Source organism: Peromyscus maniculatus, chromosome 3 (assembly GCF_049852395.1).
Source record: "Peromyscus maniculatus bairdii isolate BWxNUB_F1_BW_parent chromosome 3, HU_Pman_BW_mat_3.1, whole genome shotgun sequence".
Classification (NCBI taxonomy): domain Eukaryota; kingdom Metazoa; phylum Chordata; class Mammalia; order Rodentia; family Cricetidae; genus Peromyscus; species Peromyscus maniculatus.
Genome location: NC_134854.1, coordinates 122,010,091 through 122,033,921, shown reverse-complemented (window position 1 = coordinate 122,033,921; position 23,831 = coordinate 122,010,091). Strand labels below are relative to the sequence as shown.

Here is a 23,831-nt window from a genome sequence, read left to right as displayed (position 1 = left end):
CTTTTTACTGTGTAGTGATAAAGTATCCAGTACCTTTCTTGTATACTTTACTTTTCATCTGTTAAATTCCCACAGAATAAAAATTCTATTAGGAGATGCAAACCCTTGCCTTCACAATAAAAAAAAAAAAAAAAAAAAAAAAAAAAAAAAAGATTTAAATTCTGGCCAGCATCTCCAAATGTCCTGTTTGGAGGAGGCTTTAGACACACGTGCTGTGAAGACCTCCATAGTTACATTGTGGAATATCTTCCCATCACTAACTGGACTTGTTTGCTTCTTTGTGGTTTTGCTGCCGTTAGATCACTCCCTGGTGCCACGGCCGCTGAGTGTGCCTCGAATCTGAAGAAACTCTACACTGTGGGAACAGTACAGGTAAGGGTGGAAAGGGACATCCTGGGTCACCCAACTTGAAATTCTCTACTGCTTCGGCAGCCCTTGCTCAGAGCTCCACCCTGGAGTTATTCTTTAGGTTTTGTTGTTGTTTGTTTGTTTGTTTGTTTTTGTTTTTTGAGACAGGGTTTCTCCATGTTGTTTTGGTGCCTGTCCTGGATCTCACTCTGTAGACCACGCTGGCCTCGAACTCACAGAGATCCACCTGGCTCTGCCTCCTGAGTGCTGGGGTTAAAGCCATGTGCCATTGCCACCTGGCTAGGTCCGTTTTCATAGCAACTGTTTATCCATCTACCCCAGAGGCAGGCTTTCTCTGGCCCTGGATAAAACTCCATCACCCAAATCTTTCAGTGATATGCAGGGGAGGCAAGACTAATGCACAGCTAGAGTGAAGGTCTCAGAGACGTTCGTCTGTGCTCCTTGTAAACTGGTCTGTGTCAACCACATCTGCCTCTATCCCTGTAGGTTTCTGTATGACTGGTGTGTAACAGTGGCATCTACTGCCATTGGTCACCATGAATAATGAGTATGATCATGTTGCCACTGTATTTGGCAGATACTTGATGTTCAAGAGACCCCCAACAAGTCCATAGTTCTATTTGACTTCTCTCTGTCTCTGACACTTGTGTGTGTGTGTGTGTGTGTGTGTGTGTGTGTGTGTGTGTGTGTCTGTTTCTTTCTCCCTCCTCCCTCCTCCCTCCCTCTGTCCCTTCCTGTGTAGAGTGCATTCATTTGTGTGTATGTGTGTGTGTGTATGCTCATGAGCACATAAAGATCAGCATCTAACATTGGATGTCATTCCTCTAGCACGGGGTCTTTCACTGGCCTAGAACTTGCCTGGTAGGCTAGACCACCTGACAGGGACCCATTTGTTTTTACCTCCAGCTCACCATTACTGTGAGTAGAGGTGGACATCACTACACTGGCTTTTTAAATATCAGTGCTGGTGAGCCAGGCGTGGTGGTACATGCCTTCAATCCCAGCACTCAAGAGGCAGAGGCAGAGGCAGGCAGATCTCAGTGAGTTCTAGGCCAGCCTAGTCTAAAGATCGAGTTCCATGACAAGTTCCAGGACAGCCAGAGCTACACAAAGAAACCCTGAAAAACAAACAAACAAAACATCAGTGCTGGGATCAAAGCTTTAAAAGATTGGTTTTGCCATTTCCCCAGACTAGTTCTTTTGTTTTCTACCCCTGAAGACAGTTTTCAAAACCTGATTTACTCTGTTAATCCCATTTCCCATTCCTTCCCAAACAAACTCTACCAAGTTTCTCTCCTGTGGTGTCCTTTCTAGCTGCAGATACAAGGCTTTCGAGGCTACATCAAAGCCATGCTGGCTACATGTCCTGGATTTTCTACAAGGCGCAGTTTATAAGCATTTTCCCCCTTGTGCTTTATAATTTTGTCATATCTTGTAATTCTGTTAGGTAGGCGTCCTGATTGTGTCCTGTGCGGAGTGAGCACAGACTTCCGTTTTTCTTCAGCCCCTGCTGCCAGCATCAGGCTTAACAAATTGCACTTTCGTGCTTCCACAGCCCCCGGTGCCTGGTGGTAAGCTGCACGAGTGGTCCCCATGGACACAGTCAAATGGTGTAAGGACAGTGCCAGCCACAAACCATCCCTTGTCTTCTTGGGAAAGTGACCTAACCCTGTGAAAAACAAACTAACAGTGTTGCTCTAGAATCACCGTGCAGTGCTAGTGTGATAGATGCGGAGAGGCTCGGGAGCCGCTGCCCAGAACGCTGGACTCCCCAGAGTCTCCGGGAGCACTTCCCCTCGCTTCTGTTTGTCACTCTTCTGGCAGCCATGTTAGAAACCTCAGAGCACTTGGTTTTAAAGCCAGCCTGCCTGAGGAAGTTCATAGACCCTTCTGGGATGTTGAGGGATTCCTCCTTTCTCCGCTCCGCTGTGATGTAAGCACCTTAGAATGGGGTGGGGGAGCCCAGGACAGGGGCTAGAAAGTGATCTCCCCACCACAGCATGGAAACAGTATACACTGCAGGGTTTGGATCCAGCAGTATATCTGTTAGGATCCTTGGGGACCAATTTAAAGACCCCGGACTGACACACACCAGGAGAGACTTCTCTACTGTGCTGAGAGATAATTAGCAGGATGCAGATTCTCCGTGTTTAGACTTTTAAAAGCTAAGGTGCATGTGCATACCTTGCATGTCTTCATACCCCCTTCCCATCAGACTCTCCTCCAGCTGCCGCCACCATCTCTGTCCTGCTGGTGTAAGAGTCCTTCCATCTGGGACTGAACTTGAGTCACGTGGGAGCACCATGCTCGCTGTATCTGACCTCTTTTCACGCAGTCGGTGCAGAAGGATGGAATGAACGATGAGGAATGAATGCGTGCACGGACTTTTCTGTTCTCTGTACACTGTTCTCAGAAAGCGGTACCCAGTGGCGGCTGCACATTCTCAATGGGACAAAAACGTGGTTCTTGGGAGGTCCACGACCAAACCTTCATCTTACGAAGCACAGACACATGTACAGCCCTATAGATAAACACAGGGTTTCCCTGTGGTTTGAAATGTTTTTCAGGGCTGATTTAGAAAGGGTTCCTTCAAGATGGTGGGAGGGGACAATGATGAGAAAGAGGTTGTGAAACACCCCGAGTTCCTTATTTGTACGCTTCATGAGAATAGCGTCTGTTCCATGAGGCTGGCTGGGGGTGAGACCAGATGCAGCTCTCTGTGGGGCTGGTGTTTATAAGCCCTCATAACTTGTTGCCAGGTGTCATTAGGTTCCTGGAATCTGCTCCTTTGCTGACTAGGGTGTGGGTGGGGATGCAGAGAAGTCACACTGTCTGAGTGCCATAGCTGACACTCAGTAACATGTACACATTTTTTCTTTCTTTTTTAAACCTCTATATATCTTCCTTACTCATCTTTAAAGCAAGGACAATCATGGCAGGTGTTATCATGCTGCGGTGAGGATGGGATGGTAAAGTTAAAATGCACAGTCAGTGGCCGATGCCAATAATGTGCTGGCCTTCATCTTGCAGCCTCATTGCAAACACCCCTCTGTCATATTTCATGTAAGAATATTATATACCACAGCTTCACAATCACTCATGCCAAGCAGATGCTCTCAGATGACACCATGAAAACCTTTTATTTACAAAAGCATATGTGACTTGTCCATAACTTTTGGTAACTCGGCTGTGATTGCCTTTAGCGTCTCAGGAATTAGCAGAGGCAAGAGCATTTGTGCACATGAGGACAGGCTATGCTCCTGCTTTCTTTATTCCCTGACTGTGTGTTAATGTTAGTTCACTCTGCTACCATAGCATTTATTTAAACAGTTGCCCAGTGGTACCTGTGCCCCTCCCCATTATGTTTTGGTGAAGTTTTAAGAACCATGTGTAGTGAACAGTGGCTTACCTTCAGACATAATCTCTCTGTTACCCTGAGGACTTCCTGCATAGCCAAGTTACATCTCGGGAGCAGCGGGTGAGTAGTGGAAAATTATTACCCTCTTTTAGGAGCTAGGGAAACTGAGGCACATGACCCCAAATTGCAGTGGCAACAGCCGCCCATGGACTCTCTAAGGCCGGAAGTCCCTCTGCTTCTGTGTCAACTCTTTTCCCTCCCCTGAGTGAGGGGTGGAGCAGGAGAGGCATACAGGGGATCCCATGACCTCTGCCTGACACACTTGCTTCGGTCACAGTATTTCTCTGCCCAGAGGTAAATTGTCGAGTTGCTTTCCTGTCTTCTTAGAACATCCCACTTTTCACTTCAGTGTGTTCCCCACTTTTTGGACTTAGACAGGCTTTGCCCATTTCTCTCATGTCTCTGCATTCTCAGTGAGCAAAGTTCAGAACAGAACATGGCTTCTGAGCCTGCCCAGCCCACCCGGGGCAAAATGAAGAGCTACCAATCCAGTGTGATTCACAAGGGAGGGTTGCCTCGTAGCACATTTTTTCTCAGCATTTCCTGCCTATAGACCCTTAATTCCGCCTCTGAAAGCACTCCTCTACGTAATTCCATCCCACACCTCAGTAGTTTGTGTTATCACCATCACGAATCGCCCCTCTGACCCCGCTTCTCCTGTGTTCTACCCAGGATATCCCAAGATGACTTAGTACTGGAATTCTCAGAGAACAGAAACTGTGTGTTTCTTCTGCAAGTGGAATTTCTGTAAAATTCCTCATAACCAGACATCTTTGTAAATAGCATATATAACCCACTAAAGCTGAAAAACATGAGTGTCCTGTTTAGTGCAATAATAGGAGAGTATGGGCCTAGGAGGTAGCTCAACAGGTAAAGGTCCTAGCCACCAAGCCTGACTACCTGACCTGTGTTCACTCCCCAGAACCCACACGATAGAAATAGAAAACCAGCTCCCACAAGTTGTTCTCTGAACTCCATATGTGTGGCACGCATGCACGCGCGCGCGCGCGCGTGTGCGCGCACACACACACACACACACACACACACACACACACACACACGAGCACATACAAACCCACACGTGTGTATTTTTTAAGAATAGTAGTGCATGTCCCTTGTGTGGAGGTCAGGCTACCTGACTGTACTGTGCTGTTAAAGGTCATTTCGTCAGGGCAGCAGATTGTTTTCCGAAGCCTGAGGAACAAAGGCTGTTCCAGGACAGAGGTTTCCTAAGTCAGGGTTGATGGGGATGATGGGGAGATTGGTTCATAACAGGGTAGCCAATGGTGGGTGGCGTCCCATCACAGGAGTATCTGGAGGCCGCTTGAAGGAAGAGAGAAAAAACTAACAGGCAAAACAGGACAAGGACTTGAAGCCAGTTTTGCCTATGGTACTGTTCATACAAACTTAATGTCACGTGTAAGAGGGTTCTTCGCTCATCATTTAATTGACATACTGGACGTATAATGAAGTCAGCGTCTCTGGTCACAACCCAGAACCTGAATTAAGTCAGATTGCTTGTCGTCCTGTTTGCTTATGGCACTAGAGGCCATTGTGTGTGTTGTAGGGGTAGGGGCTGGGAAGTGAATGAGATTTTACAAACTACAAATGATGTAGTCACTTCTAACGTAAAACTTGGAGTCTTCCGATGGGAAATCTTTGGGGGGTACCTGTGTGCCCTTTTCTCTTTGGCCCTGCTGTGGCCTCAGATCATGATGGCCTCTGTTGGGTATACTCACATCCAGACTTCAGGCCCCACTGCCCATATACTTTCTATCAATCTCATGCTCCAGAGTGTGGGGGTGGGTGGGTGGTGCGGGTGTTAGGAATGTTGTCTGTCATCACTTTACCTTCCCAGAGCAAGAGGAGCTTAGGGGCTGTGGCAATCCCCCAAGGCAAGAGTACTCCCTGGTCTGGAGAGATGCTCAGTGGTGAAGAACACTGATTCAATTCTTAGCACCTACATGGCCACTCAACCATCTGTAACTCTGATTCTAAGGGGATCTGATGCTCTCTTCTGGCTTCTGTGGTCTTTACACGCATGTAGTACATAGAGATACATACAGGCAAAACATTAGTACACACAAAAGGAAAAGAAACAAATCTTAGAAATTACTTTAATAACTCTACCCCGCAGCTGGTGTGTCAACGTCCACTGTCCTTTACGCCTTCAGCAGGAATTCCAGAATCATGGGCCATCTCCAAGAAATGGGTACACAGCTCTGCTGGGGTTTCCCCAGACTCTGGCTTCCCCCCACCTTCTCAAGGTTCAGACCCCCCTCTCCTCTCAGGGCCCTGCCTCATCTCAGACTAAGGCAACAAAGCCTTCTGTCTGGACTGTGATCCTTTGCAAACCGGCAGCTCTCTGCTTTCAGCCTGGGGTCTGCTGTGAGTTAAAAACATCCAGCCAAATGGCTGCCTGCTGGGTTCAGAGCTCTGTCTCTTTCTGTAAGTGTCCTGGACGCTGAAGTGCGAAGCCCTGGCGACTAGAGATCTGTTTGTTCACTGTCTCCAAAACACTCTCTGCTATACAAGCTGCAACACAGGAAAACCCAACTGGTTCCCGCTCCCCCACCCCCACCCCCGCCTCGTTCTTTCCTTCTCTCTTCCTCTCTCACTTGCTCCTTCCCCTACTGACCTTTCCCTTTCTCTTTTCCTCCCTTCCTCCTCCCTCTCTTCCTGTTTCCCCCTTTTCTTTATTTCCTCATTCCCTCCTGTATTAGTCAGGGTTCTCTAGAGTAACAGAACTTAGAAAATGACTCTCTCTCTCTCTCTCTCTCTCTCTCTCTCTCTCTCTCTCTCTCTCTCTCTTTCTCTCTCTCTCTCTCTCTCTTTCTGTCTCTCTCTTTCTCTCTCTCTCTCTCTCTCTCTCTCTCTCTCTCTCTCTCTCTCTCTCTCTCTGTGTGTGTGTGTGTGTGTGTGTGTGTGTGTGTGTGTGTGTGAAGAGGATTTATTGGAATGCCTTCCAGGTTGCAGTCCAGCTAATCCAACAATGACTGGCTGTGAACAGAAAGTCCAGGAATCCAGTAGTTGCTCAGTCAACAAGGCTAGATGTCTCGGCTGGTCTTCAGTATCTGCTGGCATCCCCAAGAAGTAGGTTCCAATGCCAGTGAATGAATTGGTGGGCTCCAAGAGGAGGACACGTAGACAAAGAACAAACGCTTCCTTCTTTCAGGTCCTTATATAAACTTCCAGCAGAAGATGTGGCCCAGATTAAAGGTGTGTCTTCCCACCTCAGAGGTCTGGATTAGAAGTGGATTCACCAATTTCAAACCAAGCGAAAAATCTCTCACAGGTCTGCCATCCAGATCTGATGTCGGATCATGTCTTGCATCCTTATGTAGGTCTCCCTTTGCTTTCAATGCACTGTGATTGATTCACCCAAGGAGGTAGCCATGTGGTACTCGTATGTGTGCACCGGGGGGTAGGGCTTTTGATGACCATGTGACCTTTTCTGAGAAGCAAAACCTTAAATCCAGGTGTTAGACTTCACTGGACTAGGGTCTGTCCTGCCTTAGTTCCTCAATGACAACGATGTTAGGCATACAACTGGCGTCCCCAAATGCTGACCGAATGAATGGTGCCAACGTCGATACCTGTGCTAGCCCTTAGGTAATCACTGAGGCTTTGTGAGGTCGGGGAACACTTGACTATCATTAAGAAGCATTGTGCTCAGCTGTACTTCAGTGCTCTGTGGAAGGCCAAAGAGGATTAATCATAAGCCTGGTGCCTCTGGGAATCTACTTGTGAAGTTGAACCTGTAGGAACATTTAGGTGTTACCGGAACAGTCATCGTGAATCATCACGCTTGCACAGTGTCAGTCCTTTGCCTTCTGTGGGGAGGAGCAGGGTTCCAGGAGTGTGCAGGGCTAGGTCCTCCCTCCATCCTTCTCCATCAGACATCCTGACGAGTAGATGACAGAGGAGAGAGGTTTACAATAACAGGGAAACAGCTGCTCAGTGCCTTGTGCTTCCTGAGCGGGTCCCGGCCCACTGGCATACCTGGATCTTTCGCTCCCATTGTGTGTTCAGGCACAAACACACGCGGTGATAAACAACTTTTAAGTTCCTACCATTGCATCTTGCTGGTCTGTCTTCTTCCTGCCAGATTCGCCAAAGTAAACAAGCTCAGGGCTATTCTTGTTTTTATTCTTCCAAGGCTATAACCCTGAACAGGGTCCGTTGGCCTTTTCTCAGTTTTAAGATAAAAGAAATGTGTGCTGTGTGTCATTCTCTAAGTACTTCAAATGCTACGCAAAAGGTCAGGACCATAAAAGACTGGCAGGGATGTCAGGGGGAGCTTTGGTAGGGTTGACCTTCAGAGCTGAAGTTGGCTGTCAGCAGCATCCTCTTGGCTTTCTCTTAGATGGGGCTCTTTGGTTTTGTATCATTTTGCCCATGGATTCTGCAGAGACCATTGCCATGCCATAGCAACAGTCTAGGGCTAGAGTTATGCACATCACCAAATTAAGTGGAGGTAGGGGCATCTGACTGGTTGAAAGACATTGTCAACAGGTGTCCTTCCTTCTGTGACTCTACACATGACTTGTCTGTGATTTCTAAGACTGGAAAGATATGCACAAAACGTGTAGTAGTATCATCAAAGAAAATAGGTTAGTAGTTTTTAAGAATTAGGGACTTGGGGCTCAAGTTCCAGCTCTGCCTGCTCACGGCAGCAGCATAGGCGGGAGCCGAGGTGTTGGGGAGACCTTACTGCTGGCACTAACAGAGAGGGCATGAGCCCCTCCACAGGGACACGAGTCTGTTAGAGGATCTACTGTCACACCATGCTAATTTTGTGATTGCCTAAATTAGCACCATTGAAGTAGAAGACTTTTGGATTCCCCACTGATACATATAGATGTATACTCTATATATGGCCTTTGATTTTCTTTCAGCCCACCATTGCCATCTCTGCAGTTCAGCCAGCTGTGTATGTTTGGGCATGAGTGTGTATGAAGGCCAGAGGACTGCCTTGGAAAAGACACAGAATCGAAGTCCATGCATATCGCATCTTGGTACCTTCTGGCCTGGCTGTTGAGCTGTTCTCTGGTCCCTCTAGGAAAAGCAAGAGAGGGACAAGATCTAATATGCTTCCTCTTGTCTTCCTTTCCACCCTCAGCCCCAGGCAAAGCACCACAGACTTCTTCCTGGGAGAGTCTGCTGTAGGGAAATGGGGTTTGATAATCATTCTAAAGGTTCTGCTGAGTACTATGCCAATAAAGTATCTGTTAGCAAGATCCTTTCTGTTGAGAATGTGTGTGTTTTAGAACAGGGCTTCTGGAACTGTCTCCACTCTTGAACCTTTGCATCTGACAGTTTTTTTTTTGTTTTTTTTTGTTTTTTTTTTTCGAGACAGGGTTTCTCTGTGTAGCTTTGCGCCTTTCCTGGAGCTCACTTGGTAGCCCAGGCTGGCCTCGAACTCACAAAGATCCGCCTGCCTCTGCCTCCCGAGTGCTGGGATTAAAGGCGTGCGCCACCACGCCCGGCTTGCATCTGACAGTTTTATGTGGACCTGGGTACATAGGAATGTAAACTAATTGTGCACATTAAAAAAAAATCACTGGTAATGGACCTCAAGAATATTTATCTTAAAACAGTTATTTGGTGCATATGTGTGTGTGTGTCTCGTTTGAGATAAAAGCAAATGTACATACTAATGAGATGGAAGTGCTTAATTTTTATCTAAAGGAATGCATCTTAGCTGAATATTTGATATTGTAGAACAGACTATATTCAATGTGTTTCAGAGTTAATAGACATTTGATTTTATAATAATGCTGAGAATGCCACTTTACATAAACATGTACTACAAAATGGCAAAAGTGTTTTTACAGCCATTTCAAAAATCATTGGAAATCTGTCTTAAGCCCAAGCCAAAATTCATTTGATGTTTTTTTTTTCCAGTGAAGTGCAAGCTAGCAACTCAAACAGCAAGTTTTAAAAGTCAAACATTCTAAAAATCTTTTTCTGTGTATGCATGTTTTTTGTCTTCATGTGTATCATATGTGTGCCTGGTACCCACGGAGGTCTGAGGAGGGCATTGATCCTCTGGAACTGAAGTTAGGGATGGTCGTGAGCTGCCATGTAGGTGCTGGGCATCGAACCCGGGCCCTCTGTGAGAGCAGCAAGTGCTCTTAACTACTGAGCTCTCTTCTCTCTAGCCCTCAAGGCAAACATTCTAATCCAGTCCAATCCAAATATATACGAACTTGATACTTACATGCTGAGGAAAGGTGGTAGGAAAGGGTTAAAAGTCTTTGTATTACATAATTAAACGTTTGGCTTCTATCCGAACAGAACATTTCCTATGTCCAGTAAAAATACAGCGGTGATAGCATGCAGTCTTCCCAAATCTGAGTGGCGGGGACCGAGGCATGCTCGTTAGTGTCACGTTTTGTGACAGCCCAGTGCACAGGTTCTGTGTTCAGAAACGAGACTGTGATGTGAGCAGTGCGGGCAGATGCTCCAGAAACACCCCAGACTGATTACTCACTGAATTCTGAATTAATCCTGTAGTTGCCTATTAGAAACCTTGTCCTGCTCCCAGGTCCTTTGCAACCCCACATGAGGTCATGACCCACAGTTTCCATAAGCCGAGTCTTACAGGGTTGACTTATTTATGACGAGTCTCCATGGATGACGAAAGGAGAGTTGATGGGATCTTTTTATTTATTTTGTATGTGTGTATATGTGCACTCCTGCCTGTCTGGATATACACCATGTGTGGAGGCCAGAAGAGGGCGTCAAAACCTCTGGAACTGGAGTCACAGGTGGCTGTAAGTCACCTGATGTGAGTGCCAGAAACAGAACCCAGGTCCTGTAAGAAGAGCAAGTGTTCTTAACCACTGAGCCATCTCTCCAACTCCCTGATGAGGGTCTTAGGATAAGACTATATTGAAATGTAGACTACAAAGCATGCTCTTCCTGTAATCCTTCTAATCAAATGTTCAAAAACTAAAGATCTGGGCTCCATATCTATTAAGGTTAGTGAGTTAACATATCCATCTCATATGCTCTTGTGACAAGAGCAGCTGAAATCTACATTTTTAATAAAAAAATTCCTTATGAAAAATGACTTTTTTTTTTTTTTTTGGTTTTTCGAGACAGGGTTTCTCTGTATAGCTTTGCGCCTTTCCTGGAACTCACTTGGTAGCCCAGGCTGGCCTCGAACTCACAGAGATCCGCCTGGCTCTGCCTCCCGAGTGCTGGGATTAAAGGCGTGCGCCACCACCGCCCGGCTGAAAAATGACTTTTATTAACATCAGTCCTTGGGGCTGGAGAGATGGCTCTGAGGTTAAGAGCACTAGGTGTTCTTGCAGAGGACCCAGGTTTGGTTCCCTGCACCCATGTGGTGGCTCACATCCATTCATAACTTCAGTTCCAGGGGATCTGACACCTGCTTCTGACTGCTGCAGGCACCAGGCACACACATGGTGCATGTGCATACATGCAAGCAGATCAGTCAGAGCACACAAAATGAACCTGAAACTGCTAACTCCAGTCCTGGCACCACACATTATTACCTTTCTGGTTTTATGGTACATGCTGCTTAGGAATACTTCCTTCATAACAATGGCTTTCTAAAAAATAGAACCTAGCCTAACATCTAGAAGGAACAATGTTTTACTGTTCTGCATTAAAAACTTTGAAGAGCTAATGAGAAAAAGAAAATCCACTCCAAATGGCTAGGACTTAATGAGAATCAATATTTATTTATATAATGTACTGGCATTGTTAATCCATACTGGGTATATTAAATGAAGTGTTTTTCTTTTAAAGATATTCTGGAGTGTGTACAATAACATCCCTCCTGTGCCGAGCCTGCCTTTGAGATGTAGTTACCACTTAATGAGAGGAGAGAGGCGACCACTTTGGTAAGTGTGTGTGGTTCACCTGGAGGTCAAGGTGGTGGGAACTAGCCGTGAACCTCATGGGGACTCTTTTCACCTGTGGCATGCCTCTTAACAGAAAGTGTGCCCTGCTTATCAAGGCCCAGGCTCTCAGAGGAGCCTGATGTCACTTTCTTAATCACTTGGTATAGTAGTGAGGGCAGTGGACAGTTAGCTTGCGCAGGCTGGGGCCTCTAATACCAATAAATCTTTATATCTTTTAATTTTTCACATTTACTCACAAGTGAAATGAAATTCTGTTTCAGCTCACTTCTCAGTGAATGGTAGAAACATAAATGAACAAAAACAAAGTAGGTTTGGCTGGAGCCTGTGACTGGGAAGTTCCCCGTCAGGACTGGTGTCCCACACGTCCAGCTTGCCAGGCTTCATCTGGACTCTGACGCTCTCCACCACGTTTCTTTGCTTTCTCGATGTTGGCTGAGTTTTCAATCAGGCTTTTCTGCTTCTGGGAAAATAGATCTCTCAAGTTCCAGTCCTTTTGAACGTTGGGATTGAGCCTAGAGCCTTGCACCACGTGGTAGGCTAGCACCCTCCCATTGAGCTACCGCCACACCCTTGGCCTCCCAACCCCAGTTTTTGAGACAAGGTCTGACAGAGTTGCCCAAGCTGGCCTTGAACTCACCTTGTAACCATGATAAGCCTTGAACTTACCATTCCTCTGCTTCAGTCTCCTAAACAGCTGGGGTGACAGACTTAGACCACCAGTCCTGCGCGCTGTGAGCTGTGATTTATGCCCTTCAAGTTTATCAGTGTCAGCATTCTCCGTGCACAATAAAATCTGGGGCTCACCACCATTGGCTCACTGTGGATCAGCTCTCCATCCCTGGCCAATCATGAGATGAGGAAGAAACGGTCTCATAAGCAAACCTGGGATGCAAATGTGTCTTTAAAGCTAGGATATGGAATCAATCCTACCAGAATGCCTCTTTCAGGGAAATTGGGATGTTTTTTTCTAGATAGGAAGTGGCTGTTAAACCATGGTCCACCATAGCAACACTTGTTAAATCTGTGACCCAAGTTTACATGGGAATTAAATGAGAAAGTATTATGAATATGCTTTGGAATGTATAGGTCTTCCCACCTGCAAAGCTGTTGCATCAGCTGTCCATCCCCAGCGAATCAGGGAGACCCTGGGTACCACCTCCTTGAGAATGAGGGCCTCGTATCCCTGCACGCACCCCCATCCCCATCACAGCCGATTCCATGTTGCTCCCTCTCTCATCTCCATTCCCTGCCTTTTTCATTCTTCTGCTTTTGTTCCCAATCATAGAGCTGGAGAATATTTACTGGAAAATGCCTGTGTGCTTTTGTGTTTCGTGTCGGCTATTGTTAAACTGAATGCAAATAGGACCACCCCTCCGTCATGGAGTGAAACTTTAAATGTTGTTCTTTGCCATAGGGAGGAGGAGAGTAATGCAAAGGGTGGCGTGTGGAAGATGAAAGTCCCCAAGGACGGCACGGTATGTCTCTGCTGAGCACCTCCCAGAACTGTCTGCACGTGGGGTTCAGCGTGTTCTTTAAAGAGAGCCTGTCCAGAAGTCTCCTGGCGGCCCTCGCTGGAGAAGTTCATTTCTAACATTGGTGATGGTCACTTAATTTTGTCAAGAGGTGTAATGGAAAAAGCCAGGTATTATGTTGCACACCTTTCATCCCAGCACTCGGGAGGCAGAAGGCAGGCAGATCTCTGTGAGTTCAAGGCCAGCCTGGTCTACAGAGAGATCCAGGACAGCCAGGGCTACACAGAGAAACCCTGTCTCAAAACCCCAAAAAAGAAAATAGAAAAGATCCTCACTCTCAAAAAATAAGGTGGAGACGTGATTGAGGAAAACACCAGAGATCATCCTCTGGCTACAACATGCCCTGCGCACGCGCGTGTGTGTGCACACACACACACACACACACACCACACACACACACACACACACCACACACACACACACACACACACACACACACACACACGTGTGCATACCCCAATAAATACATAAGGAAGAAAAATCATTAGAAATAAAATGGACAGAAGGGTGATTTTTTTTTTCCTGATCCCTTTCATGCGATTATGCTCAAAGAATTAAAATGCTTCTGGGAAGCCACTCACGTGGGCAGGAGTCATCTCCCTGTGAGCACACATTTGAGGTTACAAACAGATTCATTGGGCAGGACTGCAGACCTGGTTGTTCAGTGACAAGCATGAAATGCACCAGAGCATCTAGACGGGAGCCAGACAAGGTGTATGGACCCCTCTGCCCTGCTAAGAGAGAGAGAGCAGAAGATAGAAAAGAGCAAGATGCTCTTAGGTTCTCCAGTGTCACCGGTGTGCTTCCCCCCTTCATGTGTGTTACTGTACTTATGTGTTTGCTTATTTTTGAGGTGATGGGGAGCCACCTCAAATGGGCCCATGCACATTTATGGGCCTTATTTGGAAGTAGACTGGGAATCACCCTAGACTTGGAACTCTAGTGGAAACCACCTTGATGCCCACACCTGTAGAATGGTCCTGTCCCACCTTGCCAGCTCACTAGGCTGAATGTAGGCGCCAATCCACTTTCCTGTCTGCACAGGTGCCTGGGTTCTTATGTGTCAGCCCCCATAGAAGTCTGGAAGGCTCGAGCTGCCTGTGTTCAAAACAGAAGCAGGAAGTCTCCCTCGCCCTGCTCTCCTCTCCCACCCCAGCTTCCTCACGTATGGAACTCAGAATCAAAGTTGCACAGATAGAAGGAGGCAAGGGCCAGGAAAGAAGACATAGACCTTTCCGGATGTAAGAGTTCACCTTCAGCTCCCTAGTTAAATGCTGTTGCCTTGATTAAAAGATAAGCAGCTGCTGCAAGCTCATTAGAATGCAATAATAAGCATTGTTATGGTTAATGTGCACTGGGCACCTGGCATATGATGCATGCAGCTGTTTATGGTGCAATCTTAAATCTGGAGCCCTCTTGTTGCAGTTCTTGACAAATGTTGTACTTGCAACAACCCTGTGAGGTCAGTTCTGTTGTTATTCCCTCTAAGATAGAAACTAGAGAAGCTGATGGCCTGCCCAGGTCACAGAGTACAATGAGCAGCCCTCCGTTCAGCCTGGTCTCTAGGAGGCCTCAAAGCCTAGGAACCAGGGCCAGAGGGGAGCCTAGATCTTTTCCAGGGAAAAACTGGGAGAGCCATGGCACCACCAGTGGCCTGGGAGTGGATTCTATCTACTTGACAGCATTAGTCCATGTTCCATAGAAGGAGTTCTGGTGCTCCTCACTGGCAGGAGGCAGAGTGGCGTGCAGGCTAATCATTACTTCCAGGGAAATTGTGTGTGTACAATAGTACATAAATTTACCACTCTGTGAAAACAACCTGTCAGCAGTGAATGGAATTTTTCAAGCCTCTAGCATTCAGTAAATAACAATGTTTCTTAACATTCTTGACTTGTGTAACATCTTAAATGGTAACATTTTAAGTACTCGATCAACTGCGAGAGAGAAACAAAGAGAAGGATTTTACTAATGGCACTCAAATACAATGGGTTGGTACACTGAATCAGTAAGAGTTAAAGACATAAGAAAAGGAGGTGAGTTGAATGTTGTACAAACTCAAAATGGTCTTATAATAAAAATCCTGGAGCCAGATATTGACAGAGAAGCTGGAAGATCAGAGAGACAAAGGAACAAACCACAGCCACTACCTCTTACCTCACCAACTCCTCAGCCTGAAAAGGCCTCAGCCAATAGACGTCTAGCCAAATGAGCTTCCTCAGCTGAAAAGGCTTCAGCTGAAAAAACCTCTAGCTGGAAGGGATGCTTCTGCCTAAAGGCCTTTAGTTTCTGTCTCCTCACGCCTTACATACCTTTCTCTGCCCAGCCATCACTTCCTTGGATTAAAGGTGTGTGTGCTTTCCAGTACTGGGAATAAAGGTGTATGCCACCACTGCCTGGATCTGTTTCTCTCCTAGACTGGTCAATCTCATGTAGTCCAGGGTAGCTTTGAACTCATAGAGATCCAGATGGATCTCTGCCTCACAAGTGCTAGGATTAAAAGTGTGTGTGCCACCACTGCCTGGCCTCTATGTTTAATCTAGTGGCTTGTTCTGTCCTCTGATCTTCAGGTAATTTTTATTAGGGTACACAATATATCACCATAGTTGAAGGTGTGTGCCTCCCAGTTCTTCTGGAGTTCATGGGGGCTTCACTAGCATCTAAGGCTTGTATCTGTGTAGGCAGTCATTTGCAAGTTGTTCCCATACCTGCATAATTGCACATGTTCACTTCTGTGATTTGGGGGTGTCTGTATGTTCCAACTGTGGGAGGGGGGCTTGTATTTCTTTGGCACCTGATGATGACTACCTAAACATTGTCTTGTTTTTACTTTTATTCTCTCCTACCTCAGTCCACAGTTTGGAAAGAGCTGTTGTTAGCGACCATTGGGGAGCAATTCTCGGACTGTGTGGCAGCAGGTAGGGAGGCGACCGCCGAGTTGTCCACACCCTGGTATGCTTGGGTCATGTTTGTTACTCACAGGCCTTTGTCTTTATGTGTTAGTCTTCTACCACCCTGCAAGGTGTTGACTTCGTAGCTGTGATGTCATTGAGACTTGTTTCTGTGGTGTGGTGTTTGGTGTGAGACTTGTGTATTTAAGCTCGTGTACATATTTACATGTGTGTACAGGCGGCCCTTCCTAGCCTCAGATCTTGCATCCATGGATTCACAGATCAAAAACAGTAGAAAGCATGAACAGTGTCTGAACTAAACACACACATACGTTTCCCCTGTTATTCAAGAAACAATATAATACAGACAACTTGCACAGCCTTCACATTTTGTGTTACAGGTAAAAAAAGAGATGGCTGAAAATAAGTTTGGCCTGGCAGTATAGCTATGTGGTAGAACACTCACCTGGTGTACAAAAACAAATGGCTACAAAGTAAGACCTAAATGAATATTATCTGCAAATGACCTTTTAAGGAAGGGACTTGAGCGTCCATGGTATGGAGGGGGTCTAGAACTTATGCTTCATACATACCAAAGGTTGGATATATATTACATCTATAAAAACACATGTGAATATGCATATATATATATATGTATATATATATATGAAATAATGTAGGCATATATGTACATATATATAACATGACTGTTATAGCCATTCATCCAATATAAATAGGCAGAGAGAAAAGAGAACTCTTCATCAGTGGGCCAGCATGATTTGTAGTAGGCTTCCTGAGGCTGTCTCATCTCCTGGAGGGGGAAGTGTCTGCCATGCCTAGTGGGATCTGTGGGTGGATAAGAACAGTCCCTTCCTTCTCTCCGTTTATTTCCTCCCCTTGTTCTCCTGGCTCTACTCAGAGAAGCGGACACTGAAAGACAAAGATGTCTCACTGTTCCTGCGCACAAGCTCTCAGCTAGGGTTGAAACAGGAGCTTCAGGGACTTGCCTTTGGAGAAGGCTTTGCCATGCTGAGTGGCTTTCAGGGAGCCCCTCCGAGAGCAATGATTTTGTGTGTGTTAGGGCAGGAATCCTGGATCTTGTGCATCCAACCATGGGCTCTGCCACAGCTCCAGCTCCTCTCTCTGTGAGCCATCTTCCTTCACCATTCAGAGAGGGGCTGACTGCTGATGTCAGGATCTCTTCTCTTCTTTCCCCCAAATTTTGTGGTGTTTTTTGTTTTGTTTTTGTTGTTATTGACTTTGGTGTTTGTTATTGTTGTTTTGTTTTTTATTCTCTTCCATGCTGCTTTTGGTTCTGGGTTTTACCTGCTCTATTTGCAGTTTTGTTATTGTTGTGTGTGTGTGTGTGTGTGTGTGTGTGTGTGTGTGTGTGTGTGTGTGTGTGTGTGAGAGAGAACTGGCGTGGGTCAGTGGCACCAGACTTAGGCTGTCTCTAAGAGCTCTTGTCACCCTGACAGCCCTATGGCCGATCTCACATTAACCTCATGGGAGGTAGGGGGTGCTCAGCCATTCTGCCTTTCACACCACTTTTACTCACTTCAGACAAAAAGTGTGTTAAGATGAAATGGTCTTACAAGTTCAGGTTTCTTCTGTTCCAGTGTAGAAAAGCTAACAACTTTACACTTCACAGCCCAAAGACACCCTATGTATAGCTAGAAACACAGAAGTCCCGGAATAGTCGATAAGTAATAGCAAATACCCAATAGTGCGTAAAGAAGGCCAGTTCTTCTGTGGCTGATTAGAAAGGAGGACACACACTATTAACTGTTAACCTTCACCATGTCCATTCACCAGCTCTGTCACTGGAGACAACCAGTTAATCTTTCTCAGCCTCCCTTATAGAGCATCTTTAAACAATGGCCTCCTGACCCCACTGTCTTCTGCTGCCGGGGCTCTGCCACAGTCCAGGTGTCGCTGGCCGATTCTCCATGGGGGCTTTATGTATTTCACCATGGACCTGCCTTCTCCTGAGAGCCGTGGGCTTTTTACAACACTGTTTGCAAAAGGGCTGTGCTCAGCTCTTCCTGTCTGCCAACGCCAAGCCAAACTGAAACAGTGACCACTTGCCCTGTTTGGCATCCGTTGGTGACCTCACCTACTACCAATCATGTGGGAAAGGATAATCCCAAAGGATTGTGGACACTCACATCTCCCCCAAAACTGGTGTCCTGGCCCTTCTTGAGAGTGAGATGCTGGATCACCTCTTTCTCTGTGTAGAAATTTTATTTTTACATGAAATTTGTCATTGAGCTCTGATAACTGTATTATTTTAAATCAAGGAACAAAATGAGGAGCAGTGGTTTTCGTGGTGGTGTGAGAGACTCTGAGGTTGGCCGTGAGCAGGGGCCGTCTTGCTTTTGTTTAACTTGTGTTTGAATGTGATGGGTGTGCATAAAATCCCGACATCACAGCTGTGGAGCCCGGCAACAGGTCACAAAATAATCATGTCCGTTTAGTGAGTTTATATATTAAGAAGCAGGACATTAATGCCTTCTTGCCCACCAGTGCCCCCTTATCTTTCTCTTCATAGGATGCCATCAATCCAACTTTTAACACCGTAGCTTCACTTTGCCAGGTTCTGAACACTCGTTTACATGTTCACAAGGTGTTCATATTATGCATCCATAGCCATGGTCAAGTTCATTCGTAAAGGAAAACAGGCAGAGAGGAAGGAAGGGAAGGGGGAAATGGAGAAGGGGGATTTATTTCACAGAAAATGGTTTCTTTGGGAAGACTGGGCATGCCACTATGTAAATCATATTCAACATGTAGGTCCCAGCAAGCCCCTGGAACCTACATGTATGCTCTCCCAGTTCTGGAACTGCAGGCGTACACTCAGCTCTTTTTACGTGGATTCTGGGGATCTGACTCAGGTCTTCTGTTTGCAAAGCTAGTGCTTTACTGACTGAGCCATCTAACCAGCCGCCGCCACCACCACCACCACCACCTCCTCCTCCTCTATCATCACCGTGACCACACACCAGTGGGTAAACCTCATGTTGTCTAGTCCGGCAGCAGTTTACGGACCCACGGGTTGTTGCTTGTGGTTTGTTTCAACATGTTCACATGTCCAGGAGACAAGTAGAAAAATGGATGGCTTGACCATTTCAGCTTCCAGGGGGACGGCAAACTAGCAGCATGTCTTAGCTAACACAAAATTCCCTAGCTGTGCTAATGCCTCTCTCTCGTGTGCTGCTTACTGGTGCAGAGTGTGCAAGGACAGAGAGCTGACTCTGCCTCATGAATGTGTCAGGAACATGCAGAAGTTGGAGTCCAAGGCCCCCACTTCTCTCATTTTGCTGCCAGTTAGAGTGGACAGAGTGGCTGCACAGGAACATAACCTACAGGAGGCTCATCATCCGGCCGCCAGCTCAGGTGCCTCCGGGCCAGGTGCCTTACTGTTGGCGAAAGCCTGTAGTAATCAGTGTGGCCTGATGCCTATTGACCGTTCACTGTGGTCATGGTAAGGGGTCACTCAGCAGACTCTCTTCCTTGACCTGTAGTGCTGACAGGTGGCTGTCAGCTCTTTAACCCTTGGTTCAACCCAGTCCGAGGGGATGATTGACAGAAGGAAGCACCAGAGGGCAAAGTGAATAGGAAAAGAACAGACAGACAAACCCCACAAAGCAGAGGAGCCGCTGGACACACACAGTCTGGGTCCAGCAGGTTTCGGAGCAGATAGCGCTCACAGCCCCAACACCTCCAAAGGCTTAGCAGGAAGTCACAGAACGTCTTACTGCTCTTAATAGAGAGGGCCAGGCTTCAAGCAAAAAGTTCATCTGAGTTCACTTGGCTTTCAGAGGGCAGAGAATTATGCAACCTATTTTAGAAAAAGTCTCATCAAAACAGAGTCAGAAATTGACAGAAAGCTTTGGGTAGCATGTTAAAAAGGGTAAAATTACTTATCTGGAAAATTCATTTGGCTTGAACACTCTGTTTATTGAGTCCCCGGCTAAAAGTGATGCAGCTCTGGCAGAGTCTGTGCCGACTTGACTTTCCCCGGCGGTCCCCATGGAAGCAGTCACTTCCAAATCCCGATCTTATCCGTAACTCACAGCTAAAGTGATGGGCACTTAGATGTGGCCAGACTGGCTTGGAGTTGTTTACTCATTCTTGCCTTTTCCTCCTCTTCCCCTCAGATGACGAAGTCATCGGGGTCAGTGTGAGTGTTCGGGACCGAGAGGATGTCATCCAGGTCTGGAATGTCAACGCCTCATTAGTGGGTGAAGCTTCTGTGCTCGAGAAGATCCATGAGCTCCTGCCCCACATATCTTTTAAAGCAGTGTTTTATAAACGTAAGTGGCTTCCTTTCCAATCACTGTTTTCAAGGTTCTTCTACCAGACTTCTAGAGATAGAAGCACATTGCAGATGAGGTGAAGGTGGAATCACTCGAAACTCTGTTCCTGCAGAAAACAGTTCAACACAATGCTCCTTAGTGTTCTTTTAATCAAGCTTAGTTTCAGAAATTAAAATGAGGTTTTGTTCTTGCCTAAGTACATGGATCCCAAAAGCAAATACACATTGTATTTGTTATTTTAAAAATTTAAACCTACACTTAAATTTGTGAAAGATAATCATATCCTATTGGAAATAATAATAGCAAACAAACACAAAAAAATTAGTCAGTGAAATGGCAGGCAGATGGTCAATCATCCCTTCCTACACAGAAACTTACACTGTTTAACATCTGTGTTTATGGGGTACCTCAGCTATGATTGACAGTTCTACCTAAATGCTACCACTTCCTCATTGTGGTGACTGTGGCAGAGTCACCAAGAACTTACATGCAGCGATACATACAACTCTTGGTGTGAACAGGTGTGTGGACCATTGTTTCCATTGTGGTTTGTGTTCATTGCTTTCGTGTGCTCTTTAGAGACAGTCATCTTTTCCATAATGAAAACATCTTAGCACTTTTGACCTGATGTTTGGTAGTTCAAATGGTGGGTTACACATTCAATAGTTAGTTAAAGAAAATGATTGACAGCCCCACACACATTGCGATGGATTTTCTATGTCCCAATTCGTTCTGGTAGTCACTAACCCATTTTTTTCTTACTGTTGTATTTCATTGACTCTAAGGTGCTCTTGCACATAGTACATCCTATGATCTTAGTATTTAAAGAAAGAAAATAACAAAAGGTTTTCAGTTAAACCAGGATGCACTGTTGACTCTAGAGGTTTTGAGATTCGCAGGGGAGAGAGCACAGGGCATCTTAGAATCTCTGAAATATACTTCATCATTGTCTCACTAGTCCTGGTCCTTGTCAAGAGGCTAAACAAATTCCAGTTTTGTGATTGCCCTTGTGTTATAGCACATATGAAAACTCAGGCCTCCCTGGGAGGAGTCTTGTAGCCATAATCAAAGAATCAGGATCCACACAGAGAAATGGATCCTGCACTCTGTGCACTTAGAGGGTGCTGATCCTCTGCACTGTCATAGAAAGCTTAAAACAGAAGAGACAGAAAATGCACACTGAAGAGTTGCTCTTAGCTGTGCAGTGTGGAGACAGGACAGGCACATGGATACCATTAATGCTCCATAGGGACATGTCAACTGTAGTTCACCCCAGATATCAAAAGGTCTCCAAAGTGTTTGCTGATTTCCAGTCCACAAGAGTAACTAGCAAAAACTACAGAAGGGAATGTGAGTTAGTGCCGAGTTCAAGTGGGCCCACACTCGAGTCTGCCCTCTACTTGACTCCGAGGAGGAGAAAGCCATTGAGAGTCGCAGGGTTTTTACCACACTTCACCACTGTGTCCCTGAGCAGTTTCAGTCTCTCTCACCTGTGTCCAGAAGGTCTCAGATGATCTCCAAGGTTCCTTCTTCTTTACAGTTCTGTGAACAAATTGACAGCTAACCAACGGGTCAGCAGCTCAGCATGAAGTCAGGATCTGCTTAGGTCATTAGGCCCCAGCTTTAGGGCCAAGGCATAGTCACGTAAGAATGACCAAGGGCAGAGGATTCACTGCTTAGCTGTTGGGGTGGCTGACAGGAGGTGTGGGGGTGTGGGGCACCAAGCAAAGAGAAAGGAAGTTGCACTCAGGCCAGCGGAGTGGCAGCTGAAGAGACACCCTGAAGGTAGTTGACATTGTCAGGTGTGTGAGTCAGAAGGAACTAGCTGCAGCTCGAAGCCGAAAACGGCTTTTTAATGACACACTTTAGCTTTTCAAAGCTCGGAGTGTGCCGTTTAAAACTTGGAATTCACTGCGTTAGACATGAAGCAGGCTGCCCTTTGCTTGGCACAGTTGCCAGCATGTGTTACGGAAGTGATCTGGAAACATGAGAGCTGGACAGAAGCTGGTTCACAGGGCGAGGGGCAGTCCTGGGTGAGCCAGTTCACGCCACCTTTGTCTTCTTAACAGGGTCCTGGTGCTCTGGAGTCTGTAGAAGCTAGTTGGCTAGATGACTGTAATACTGGGAGAATCCCAGCATACCCAGTCCTGGCCTCCAGTGGGCAGACGAGGAACTGGACATTGGCACTTAATGTGATTTCCATCCAAGACTGAAGATTCGAGGGAGAAACTCACAATTTACACACACCCTCCCTGGTTCCATCAAGTTCCTTGGAAAGCTGAGGGACAAAGGCCTTTCTCTAGTGTGAGCACTGTGTAGAACAGGGATTGGAAAGCCAGGAACTGAAACTGAGCCAGCCTCTCTGCTCCTGCCCCCCACCCCCCACCTCAGTCTTTCCATGGGAGTGAGGCATATGATTGGGAAAAAGGGAAACTGTTTTGTGACCCATGAAATGATATCAGTACCAAGTTTCTGTAGCTTGGTTACATGAAGAAGCACTCATTTGTGTCTGTATTTTCTGTAGCTTCTTCATCAGTCAGGAATTGCATGAATTACTACTAGAAGTCCGCTGACTCCTGGATCTGAAAAGTCCTCTAATTTTTTCCCCAGTTGCTCCAGGGGTGGCCAGTGGCCCTCAATGCCCAGGTGCTCACAGTACTGCAATGTATCTGCTGGCTGTTAACTTCTGACCACTGACACAGCAGTGTTTCTGCTGTGGCTATCCTGACCCCACACACCTAGAGATAAGGACAATCTTTGCATCATTACTGCCTTTGGATTTATAATTTGCAAATCAGTATGGTTGTCGTTTTGTGGTTCCTCAAATTGGCCCTGAAACATAGTCTATTTCACCGAAGACCAGTCTATGTTTTATTTGGTGTCTGCCATAGGACATCTTTATTAAAGACAGGAATGAGGGCTGAGGAGCTAACTCTGTCAGGGGACCCAAGTTCAATCCCCAGGACCCACATTTAAATACAGCTTGGGCTAGGGCCTGTGGAGATGACTCAGCCGTCTGTGAGCTCCGTTTCCAACACCGTGGCAGGTTGTTGACAGCTGTCTGAAACTCCAGGTCTAGGGGATCTGACACCCCGTTCTGGACTCCACAGGCACCCACCCTCATGTACATACCCCCGCACGAGTACACATCATTTAAAAATAAACCCCTAAAGAAAATGGCTAGGGCTGGAGAGATGGGTCAGTTGGTGACAGCACTTTCTGTGTCAGCATGGTGACCTGAGTTCACATGCCAGCATCTGTGTGAAAAGCTGGGCATTACCACACACACTGTAACCCTAGTGCTGTACAGGCAGAGACAGGAGGCTCACCAGTGCTTTCTGGCCCTAAGCCTGTCCCAGGTTCAGTGAGAAAGCCTGTCTCAAAGGAGTATGTCAGAGGTGACAAAG

General features: G+C 46.3%; 1 protein-coding gene across 4 annotated transcripts in view; it reads left to right on the top strand.

Moving 5' to 3' along the window:
• Eif4e3 (eukaryotic translation initiation factor 4E family member 3) overlaps positions 1–23,831 on the top strand; it is a 263,456-nt gene that overhangs the window by 45,348 nt on the left and 194,277 nt on the right. For all 4 annotated transcript variants that reach the window (XM_076567461.1, XM_076567460.1, XM_076567463.1 and 1 more), the window contains 5 exons: positions 300–372; positions 11,570–11,664; positions 13,100–13,160; positions 16,066–16,132; positions 20,266–20,421. In XM_076567461.1, the coding sequence (XP_076423576.1) occupies positions 300–372; positions 11,570–11,664; positions 13,100–13,160; positions 16,066–16,132; positions 20,266–20,421 (452 nt within the window). The remainder of the gene's footprint in view (positions 1–299; positions 373–11,569; positions 11,665–13,099; positions 13,161–16,065; positions 16,133–20,265; positions 20,422–23,831) is intronic.